General features: G+C 40.6%; 1 protein-coding gene across 2 annotated transcripts in view; it reads right to left on the bottom strand.

Moving 5' to 3' along the window:
• Positions 1 to 11,448, bottom strand: part of LOC125294479 (zinc finger MIZ domain-containing protein 2-like) — a 31,127-nt gene that overhangs the window by 6,282 nt on the left and 13,397 nt on the right. For both annotated transcript variants that reach the window (XM_048243272.1, XM_048243273.1), the window contains exons 5-13: positions 10,892 to 11,072; positions 9,506 to 9,709; positions 8,950 to 9,120; positions 8,182 to 8,280; positions 3,570 to 3,753; positions 2,560 to 2,701; positions 1,498 to 1,576; positions 1,001 to 1,132; positions 276 to 381 (exon numbers count right to left, since the gene is read on the bottom strand). In XM_048243272.1, coding sequence (XP_048099229.1) covers positions 276 to 381; positions 1,001 to 1,132; positions 1,498 to 1,576; positions 2,560 to 2,701; positions 3,570 to 3,753; positions 8,182 to 8,280; positions 8,950 to 9,120; positions 9,506 to 9,709; positions 10,892 to 11,072 — 1,298 coding nt within the window. The remainder of the gene's footprint in view (positions 1 to 275; positions 382 to 1,000; positions 1,133 to 1,497; positions 1,577 to 2,559; positions 2,702 to 3,569; positions 3,754 to 8,181; positions 8,281 to 8,949; positions 9,121 to 9,505; positions 9,710 to 10,891; positions 11,073 to 11,448) is intronic.

Raw genomic sequence — 11,448 nt, 5'->3', positions numbered from 1 at the left:
TTTGCTTTAGCCTACTGTCCTGCTTTTTCACAGAATGTCCCATTCTAACGATAAAGGGATGTTTGCACTTTTTTTTGCTGATATACAGATCAGAATTTAACATGCTGGTTGCATGTGATTGGTTTATCGAAATTTACTTCAGGTCTCGCCCATTTCAGAGTCCCTGCCTTGATGTAGCTTCCCACTACCACTTTGCTGCGAAACTCGCACCCTTATAGTGTTATCCAACAATTCCAAATGTGACTGATGCAATAACTACAAAGTAGAAAACTCACTCTTAGCGATACAGTGATCGGCAGGCAGCAGTCTCTTCTTCATTAGACCTTGAAGAACGGACTGCACTGATGGTCTGTGAACCAGTTGCAGCACAAACAGATGGGACTGGATAGAACATCCAGAGACAAAGAGAGTCCACCAACACATAGGGAGAATGAGGGAAAAGAGGATATTTGTCAACAGCTAAAATCACTCTCCACTTGATAGTGCTAATCAATAGCGTAATCAATCTATTGCTCATCACGACTACAAAAACTCAGCTAAGAATAAATACTAAGGGAAAATAGATTTTAATTTCCTAAAGGAAATGCCAGTGGCAAAGCCTTTTTTAAATATTTAAATTGTAAAGTAAATGATAAACCATTAAGATTGGAGGGATGTAAATAAATACACAGATGAATAAAATGTGTGTACGTAGATAGATAGATAAATAGTTGGATGTAGATAGATGGATGGATGGATGAGTGAATAGATGTTGAAATATAGATGGATATAGATAGATGGATGGATAGATGAATACATGGCTGGATATATGGATGGATGTAGATAGATGGATGATGTAGATATAGATGATGGATGCATGTGAGAATTAGACAGATTGATGGGTGGATGAGTGGACGGATGTAGAAAGATAGATGGATGATGGATGGATGAATGAATGAATGTAGGTAGATGGACAGATGTGTGATGTAGATAGATGAGCTTCACATAAAGTTGTACTCACACAACAACAAGCAGAGACTGTGATCTGGATTGTGTTGCGTCCAGGCTGACACACAGTCTTCAGGTAAAGGGGCTTATGAGAGGTTTTGTTGTCCCCACGTTCAATGGTAAGTGGAGTAGCATTAACACTCACCTGAGAGATAAATAGGCTTGTAAATGTCGTCTTGGGTATAAACTTGTACATATGTTCACATTCAATTCTGAGAAAAATGTCAACAAGACCGCAAGAAAATTATGTAGTACAGTTAAGGTTTTTCCTCTGATGAGCTCTTTGACAGGGTTCCATGAGCTTAGCCAAGCCAGCCTTGACCAGGAAAAGTCAACAGGAAACATGGTACAATGGTTATGAGGAATTAACCAGAATTTTAAACTTGCGGGTACATGTGTTACCTACAGGTAATAAGTACTCACATTCCTATTCATTATAAGACTATAACACTATAACAATGCTTTTTTCCTCAGGTCACAGGTTTAGTCCTAAAACTATGCCGGACCGACCTGTACAGAGGCTGGCCAGTTAGTGTTCATCTGTCGATCCTCATGGTGGTAACACTTGAACTGCAGTTCCAGATCTGGTCTGGGGGTGAATGAAATTTAAAATTTAGAGTTAATCAAAAAATAACAATTCGCAGTATGTAACATGTATGCTATGCAGGCCAATAATAGGGCTACCGTATCATGATAATAATGGTGTATTCAAATACTGTTAACTAAGTCCGAGCCTGTGCATGTCCGACCGTGCATGAGCAAATTATTTTGGAGGTCACACACACTGGATAAACAGCTTGGGGAACAACCTTGTCACTCTGCTGCCATCTGGAGGGCGTTACAGATCTTCCCAGGGTCGCACTTCCAGACTTTTGAATATTTTTTATCCAAGTGCCATAAAACACCTGAACTCATGACCCATATGGACTGCACTGCACTTTATGGACTATGTCTTCTTTTAGACACTATCAATTCTTATCATTTGTTTACAGCGTTCCCACTCTAAGTCAGATGTAAAATTCCATGACTTTGAATAAACAAAAGTTGGGCTAACCACTACCACTTAAGACAGCAGTAAAGCTAATTACCGGATATACTGCACACCAATTCTGCCTGGAAATAAATTTGCATTATTGCATTTTGGCAAGTACATTTTAAACTGCTAACAAAATTCCCTGATATTCCATGACTGCCCCACAAATGATACAATTCCCTGACTTCCCATGTCTGGAAAAGACCATCAAATTTCCATGATATTCCAGAAATTCCATGACCCGTGGGAACCCTGTATTTACCTATTTTATTTATTACTGTGTTCATATTTCTTAGCTCTCTTTTTTATGTCTTAATTCATGTTTTACTATGTTGTCTTGTCATACTATGTGTCATCACTAGGGGAAGTGCAATTGAATTTCATTGTTATGTACAATGACAATAAAGGCATTCATTCATAATTTCGCTGAATTCAACAAAAGTGTGATAGTGGATTATAATCGAAGACTACACAACTAAATAGCTGATGTCACTGAGGCAGTACAGAAGTGGTTTAAAACCTGATCACCCTCTGCTTACCTCATCATAAGCGTTTTAAAGACAGTCTCTCGCAGCTGGTAGACATGGTTGCTGACAGCCAAATTGTGCTCCAGGCGGAACGGTTCTAAAACCACACCATCACGCACAGGGAATGTAAGCCGCAGTTCGTCTACTTGATTGGCTATATGGGAGGTTAACAGAGGAAGAGTTAGTGAGCATCTCCAGCATAACTGCAAATTTCAGCCATCTTTTTGTCATTAGTAAGCATAAGCTCAGTAAGGAGTACCAGACTCTGCTAAGTGGTAACAAAATTACAAATACAATAAATACAAATGACTTCTTTCCAAAATGCAAATGGTTCACGTATGAATTAACAAAATTAAAATAATTTCAAAAAAGGTCACGGTGACTCGCTTTACATTATTTTCTCTTCAAGAAAGATGCTAACTTGTCCCACAGGTTGAGCTGGCAATATCAGCAAGTTAGAATGGAGGTTTATTACAGCATGTTTACATACAAAGGCATATCTGTGAGCTCCCATTTACATGCTCCCAGACTCTAGCGTTGTAGCTGCCTGGCTGTGTTAGCTGCTAGCTGTAGCAACTCAAGCTAGGCTAAAACCGATTGTTGTCGTTTTTTTCTGTGCCGACAGTACTCGGTGAACCTCGAGAAAAGGAGATCTATGTGAAAACTCGCCGGATTTCTCCTTTAAGGTTAAGTGCACACACATAGCAGTCACTACAACTGTTCACCCCTGATTGCTCATAAAACTGGAAAAAAGCACATTGCGGAGGATCAGCTACTGGAGCTTTGTAGTTCACAACTACATTACAAGTGATATGGCGCCTTTTCATCTGGACATGAAAAGAACTTCTGCAGTTGGAAAGCTCATTTTATAAACTGAAGCATAACACAAGAGTTTCTTAGTTTTTCACTTGAATTTTGTACAGTTCTTTACTCTTAATTAGACAAAATAGGTAAGACATAATTTGGCTCGACTAAACACTGGCATAAACACACTTGGCAAACATGTAGTGTGGTGCTTTCACCTGTGGGTGGCGGAGGTGCAGGAGGCTGCAAGGTGGTGACATTTGGCTTGACATCAGACAGGTAGGGGGATTTGACATCATGGCCAGGAGACATGTAAGGAGCCATGGAACTGCCTGGAGTCATAGGAGGGGTTGGGTTTCCAGGCAGTGGTGAGCTGGGGTAATTGGGTAATGCTCTACCAGGCTAGAAAAAGGAAAAAATCAGTGGAATTACAGTGGGCAGTGCTTCGACTTGGCCAGCTTCCCTCGCGGTCCGCGCACGGGATCACGCGGCATCACGCGACTTTAATTTGTATTTTTCCAGTGACGCTGCAACGACGCTGCAACAACCGGCAGAGGTCTCAAGTGAGCAGGGTGTCTCGTAAAAAGAAATGGAGCTGGAAAATAGGGGTGGGCGATATATATCGTCAGCGATAATATCGTGATTGTTCTTTTAATGATGTGCAAATTGACATTATCGAGTATTTAAATTACTTATGGGGAAAAAACACTCAAAATCACGCATTGAAGACTCATACATTCCCAGGAGGTGTATGCGGGAGAAGCCCCTGGCTGCAGCAGAGCAAGTGTCACGTGATCACTAGTGGGTCACAACAACGTTGTCACACGCATGCCAAATGTTTATTTTGTGCAGCGAGAGTAGCCTACTAGGGATTTTATGCGGCTACTTTTGTTCAAGTAACATTGATGAGAAAGTCACGTTTTTTCCCACACGGTATTATATAGAGAGAAAACATTAGCCTTTGAGTATTTTAATAGTCAGTTGTAAACAAAGAACTATTCTAATGTAACTCTTTTGTAAATGGACTGAAGTTCGCTCTACGTAAGTATCTACGTTTACCGATTATGCTAACCGTTAGCATCTCTATGAGATTTCTCATATACATTAGCCATAAGCTAACACATTCGTTTCTATTCTGTAACTTGGAATGCTAGCCTACATGATTGCTCTTAAAGGGATACCAGGCAAGCCTGATGCTTTTTCTCTATGAAGCTCCCCCTACCGTCTGTACATGTCGATACGTGTGCGAGCCCTCGCTCGGTCTGAAGCTCTTTTCTTTTTCTTTGCATCTTCCGTCAAGGGTTTTTGCTGCTTATTCGCCAGCTCTGCCATTATACACACGTTTGCAAAAAATCGCTAGCGTTTCGTTAGCCTTCCTCTGTGCTGGGGATGCAGGGATTAAAGTGAAAAAAAAAAATCGTTTGACTGAACTTTTTAGGCCATAAGTCATACATTCATATCTACCTATAGAGATAGCACCCTTTTGCGGTCGCGACCTATTGGTTTTTAATGTACAAAAGGCGCAAAACAGCAAAGTAAAGGGAGTATTAAGCCTTATTCACCACGGTGACCATTGTTTTAAACCAAAGCGAGGCTACAGGGGACACTTACTATATAATTAATGCCACCTACAGGTGAATGCATAGAACATAACAATCCTATGGGTTGTGTACCCTGTAGCCTCGTTTTAGCTGCCAATGGCCACCATGTGAATAAGGCGAATTGAGAGTGTTCTTGATTGAAATTAAGTTTTCCTGATGAACAAAAATATATTTTAGTACCATCCCTGACCATTGCTGATTAGCCATTGCTGTTCTTTTCTACTGCAGCAATATTGTAGAAAGGCTTTAACTTACACTCTTATTTAATTACTTCAGGCCAAAAGTGTTTAAAGGGGAGATTTTTTTCTTGTTAATATGCAATTCAACACAAGTAAAATCTATAAAATCAAGTTTGCAAGACTTCCAATTTCCTCATCAAAGTAACGAATCAGAACATTCTAGATATTGTTCATATTTCCATTTGTTGCCTCATCCGCATTTAATGAAAACATGGTAATTTTGAGTTTTACAGACAACTCAGTTTTCCAATGAGCAGCAATACTGTGTGCGCTCATGCAGGCGGTCTGCACATTTGATAACGACAATCTGGAGAGGGCGCTATTGTCTTCAGCAACAGATTGTATAAGGTTGACAAGAGGTTGCGATATGGTGAGGGACAGGTAGGTGTTGCTATGAAAGAACATCGTAGCCTACTTTCTAAGCGTAAAAACGGTAGCTGTTGTGGTGGCTAGTTGCACCAGGTGGGGAAGATGTCCTGAAATGCACGAACGTTAATCTTATGGCGGGCTTCTGATTGGTGGCGTACTAAAACGTTTTCCTGCATCCATAAACAATTTTCTTGCAGCAAACCGCGCAAAAGCAAACCCCTGGTACTTTAATTTCTTTACTCCATGGGTAGAGTGGGGGAAAACACCCCTTGGGGTTAAAGGCCCCCCCCCCTCCTATATTTCACAAACTAATCACAAGATGAAGTAAAATGTTGTTGTTTTTATTTCTATGCACTATGTTGACAATAGTGATGTACAAGTACCCACCATAAAATGGATGCATGCTCTGTACTTCAAGAAAACAAAAGAAAATTTGATTTTTAGGCAAGTGTTCTAATTTTCAGCAGTCACTAAAACAGAGTTGGCTATTGTCAATATATTGATCAAATATAGTAGCTTGTAATCAATTTATTGATTATATTTTATTGCTCCACAATATATTGTCATATATATTGTGTCAATCGGCTTCGAAGGGTTAAAATCTCATGTACCCCCTGGAGTGCCTTCACGTACCCCCAGGGGTACGCGTACCCCCCTTTGGGAACCACTGCTCTAATCAATGTGATGCCGTGTCGGTGTGGTCACAAAGTGCGATGTTAATAAGTCATCATAATCACCATTGAAAAAGCTGTTGGTAGCATCGGCTAACTAGCGCCAGATTTTGGAGTGCAGGGGACAAGCCGAGATGGGCTATGAGACATACGTTCACACTCAGTATCATGTTTCAACACACTTTAGGTCAATATCACACCGGAATTCTCCTTTAATAATTGCTTGTATAGCCTAGGCTACTTGAATATGGAGATCATGTACTCCATGGCTACCTCTGATCAGACAGAGTGATAGCCAATGAGGCCTATCACTTTCAGTGCTCCATGACAGTTGAAAATACATGCATATTTAAGGGTAATGCAAAATTTTGTATTTAATTAGGTGTGCCCGACCGATTTGAGGGCCGCTTGGGCCAAATATGCCAGGGCCGATTTTTGGTCCCAGTCCGCCCCTGGTTAATGACGTTTAATAGCACGTGAACGCGCACCTGCACATACTTCTGTGGCGCATTGCGTTGAGGCCGGCAGATGACAGCCGCCGTTGCACAGCAGTTACCAATCCCCTGTCCAAGAGTTCGAATCTGGGTTAAGATTTTGACAACAATATTGACATCGTTGTTTACCTAAGTTTATCTTTTGTGCAGATCATATTATCAGAATCAGATTTCTTGGCTTGGTTTGCGTAAACTAACAAGGACCCCCATGAAAATCAGAGGCTACATATTCTCAGCTGACTCGTCAAAAAGTGCACACCACCTTATTATTATTATCTGCAGGTGTGTGACTTTTACTTACGTGCACATGGCTGCAAATTGACTTTTAATTTATGTATTTTCTGCCTTGGGCATTTTAAAATATGGATGTATGGTGGTTAGAAGTGTAAATATCAATTAGAAACCTAAATATATTTATAATTATTAATTTGCAAACAAATAACTGGAGTCAGTGACGTCTTTGACATGAAGATCCCTGGAACTATGCTTCTACTAGCATTCTACCACAGGTCGAGAGGTGTAGTTGTAACTACACAACTTTACGATAGTGGTTGTGAACGTTCGTTGCTACTATGGTTTTGGAAAACACTAACGTAGTGTAACGATGCATTGGACTATTCCAAAGTTCCAAATATGAATGTAATTCTGCGGCATAAAGCAGATGTATTTGTTTATTGTACAGAAAAATAAAAATGACATGTCAAACAGTCAATTGACTACATTGCAGTCAAGAAATAGGGCAAATGAATTTACGAAACCAAAACGTGGGTCATACTGTAGTTGTCTAAGCCGCTATAGCGTAGCCTGTTAAAAACGTCGCAGAAGCCTACCCAAGGCTACAGATTATTTCTGAACAGTTATTTCTCTACTGGCTCAATTATCACACCACTGTTTTGATTTGCGTAGTTGCGTTACCCCAACACTGACAATAATGTAGACAGAAAATTTCGATTTCGATTTTCGTTACCACCGTGTAGTCAAGCCTTAAGCCATACCCAAGTAGCCTAAATCGAGGTAAATCGAGCTTTTTCAGAAGGGCCGATGTACAGTGGCAGAGCGACGCACAGTGGCTGAAAGTGGTACTAAAGCTTCACGCAGCTTCATGCCTCTTAATGCGCGACTGAAGTGGCCATTTGAAAGCGATGCCCACTGTATGTTACTTACTTGAAATCATAGCACCACTGGAAACATACAAAACACTTCTTGACGGTTACATACAGTACATTAGCCCTTATTTACACCTCCAAATATCTGATTGCATGTACACTACAACCATAAGGGGTCTTTACCAAAACCAAATTATGACGGGGTCTTTTTGCTGCATTTTATGATCAATCTGTGTACTCTATCTTATTATTACATTTTTGTTTTTATAATATTTAAATCACAATTCCTTTACTTTACTGAGATTTCTAGTAGCTGTCAGCTGGGAAAGTGGCATGTTTTCATATCTTACCCCATTGACTGTGACCTGGTTAAATGTGTTGTATGGTCCTCCAGCACTCCCCGCTAATGTGTTCAGAGATGTGTTGCCTGGTCCATTGAACTGCTCTGCCTGGAACACACAGGCATGTTGATCAACGCTATAACAGTTAGAAGTTACTTTATACTCCATATTTATAAGTTAACAGTTAATGGCTGATTGTCTAATTCACAAATTCATACAGTGTCTGTCTTGCTCCAGTTGACTGTGGCCATTATTGTGCTTTGTCTATGGGCACTCTTTCAGGGAGGCTACACCTGGCACAGAACTACAGTAAAGCGTTCCATTCGCGGACCATCTTCTGCAACAATTAGCTTCAACTGTAATCAATGGAACTGGCTACACCAAACATGACGGCGGGGTGTACGTTTGGACTTTTATATACCCCCAAACGGAGCGCTTCAGTTGCAGACCTGGTGTTGCCCGGGGCTCATTATCAAGGAACAGTTTGTACATACTGGTTTTCTATAGAAATTAGGCACAACATTCAGTGCTCTCCCACTTCTTTACTTGGCTCTGTACACTGCAGTTGACCTCTGTATATTCTGTTCTGAGTCTGTATTACTATTTATATTACTATCTGACTATTTACAAAATAATTACACAAAATAGACAGTGAGACAGAAAACAAAAAGGATTTCATTTAAAACAAGTTAGAGATACACTCAGTCATTGTTGTGTACATACATTGGACTTTCTAAAAAGAGTTTTCATTTCTAACAAATCCATGTTAAACCTTACTTTGTAGTACTGGCCAGGATTTCCAGGTGCAGGTGGGTATTGTCCAATGTTCCCTTGCTGTTGAACAGCAGGGTAGGAGGGAGAGGAGGAAGCCTGACCAGAGTACTGCATAGGTTGCCCAGGATAAGGACCCGGTCCTGGCCCTTGACCATATGGTGGACCAGGATATCCCTTGAATAGTAAAAGAAAGACTGCTTAGAAAAAGAGCACAGGATATCTAAGGAAGTGACCATGAAAGATTGGTTGTATGATGTTGGGGAAGGGTTTTTCATTTGGTGTATACAAATAAAGCCCTATTTTCATGATGCAATCTCCTATGACTAGCATGTGAAATCTTAATGCACAAATGATTGATTGTTTGTATCTGATGTCAATACAGCATCAAAAAACTAAAGTCATAAGAGACAACAGAAAAGGTCATTTCAAAGGACAAGTTTAAAAATTCAAGTTGATAACTCTAATTTTACATGATTTAAATTACTTTTAAGATCTGTGGGACATTATTTTAGGTGATAAGTTGTGTTGTGTTAAGGTCTTACTTCCACCACAGATATACCTCTGAGTTGTAGGGCCGTTTGAGGCCTTGAGGGAGTCGTGGAGGTCCTTGCTGCCCTACAGAATATGATGGGTGATGGGGCATCCTCTGACCCTGAGCAAACACAGAACCCATGGAGGGTGGTCGTGAGGGTCCCATCCCAGGGGGATATCTAGATCCAGAGGGTGGAAGGAACTGGGAGCTGTAGGGGCCAGGGTTGCCCATCTGGGAATACAAAGGCAAAAGTGTTGTGCATGACTTCATTCTGAGGTCAAACATCTTTATTTTCACTCGGCTATGCCTATTTCTGTGTTAAGCTTTAATTTTGAAATACTAGGTCAGAATTCTGAGATACTAAGACAACATTTTGAAAAAGTCTTCAGATAATTTATTTTATTTTAGGGCCTTTTTGGTGAAAGGAAAACTCTTCCTCATTTTTAACACAGAGCTCAGTTGATCGTGTTCACGGAATACTGTCGGTCAGAAAAAACGGGGGAAACAATTGGTGGTCTGACGCAAATTAGCTGGCTAGCAGCTAAAGTAGCCAAAGTGCCTACAAGCAATGTTATGGGGGCATGTACTAAACCAGTGTTTATTAACTGGTGGGTCGGGACCCAATAGTGGGTCGCGGAACCATTCCCATTTCCACCGAGACCAAAACATGAAGTTAATTTTTTTTTTAAAAACCCAGATGATTCAACATTGCAATGGATATGACTGTAATGGACACTCCAAGTGCAGCTGGCACAGCAACAGACTACTGAATGGAGCATGGAGGACCAAAGATGACAGGATAAATAAATAAATGCAGAAATAAATTATGAGATTTACAAATGAATAGATGAGTCTGGTCATGAAACCTAGTTATTAAACAGACGGCCATCACTTAGCTCAAGCTAATTTAGCCTATTTTATGCCTACCAGTTTGACCAAACTCTAGATAGATTTATTGATTTGTAGCCTACATATCATCTGCATTTATTTATTTATCCTGTCATCTTTGGTCATCCATAATCCATTCAGTAGCATGCCGTCCTATCAGCTGCTACCATCAGCTACCAATCATTATTATCTTTTATGTCTGATGAAGGGCTAGGGCCCGAAACGTTACACATGGTGATATACAAACGCTAAGGAGCAGATTCTGGTGTGCGGACTCATCGTCCTTTAGCAATCATTAGACAGATGAAACACAAACTCATGTACATGCACAATCACTGCATATTCTTTGTGGGACACGCATAGCTTAAAGACAGTCCATCCGGATGCAATGGGGATTATAGAAATCATAATCAGACAAGCAAATCATGATCATAGTCAGACAAGCTTTCGATATAACAATCAAGTACATAAGTGGATAAGTACCTTCGGTGGAGAAGTACAGTAAAAAACAGGCATTTTCTTTACCTGGCCATAGTTCATTTCCTGGTTCTGCTTCTCTTGGATGGCAGCAACAGTTGCTGTGGCTGTGGCTGTTGCTGTGGCAGCGGCAGCAGCTACAGCAGCAGCGGCTGCAGCTTGGGTAAAGTCTGTAGATCGAGCCCCATGGGGAGGCATGCCCATAGAGCCTCCTCCATTTCCAGAGTAACTGAGAATGCAAAAGTTAAGATAATTTTCCATTATGCCTTATGTTCCATAATGCCATTCGTACAGGTAGGTTATCATTTCGAGAACACAGCAGGATACCAAGATGTGTTATTACAGCACCACCTTGAGGTCAACGTGTGTCATTTTATGTGCCTAAGCAGTGGGTGGTATTTTCAACACACCAAGTTGGACGTTTCTGGGCCTTAAGGCCTTGGCAAGCTTCTGCGCACTCCCACTGGCGTCCGTATGTTTTGAAAAGTGATGGGGACAATAACCATCAACTTAAGTGTGCTTAGGAAACTGCTGGGGACAATGACGTTTTCATTTTTTTTTTTTTTTTACTTTTAGTAAGGCTACATAATATGCATTTGCAATTT

The sequence above is a fragment of the Alosa alosa genome, chromosome 5, assembly GCF_017589495.1.
Source record: "Alosa alosa isolate M-15738 ecotype Scorff River chromosome 5, AALO_Geno_1.1, whole genome shotgun sequence".
NCBI classification, from domain to species: Eukaryota; Metazoa; Chordata; class Actinopteri; order Clupeiformes; family Clupeidae; genus Alosa; species Alosa alosa.
Note: the sequence above shows the minus strand (reverse complement) of the source record. Positions and strands in the feature narration are given on the sequence as shown.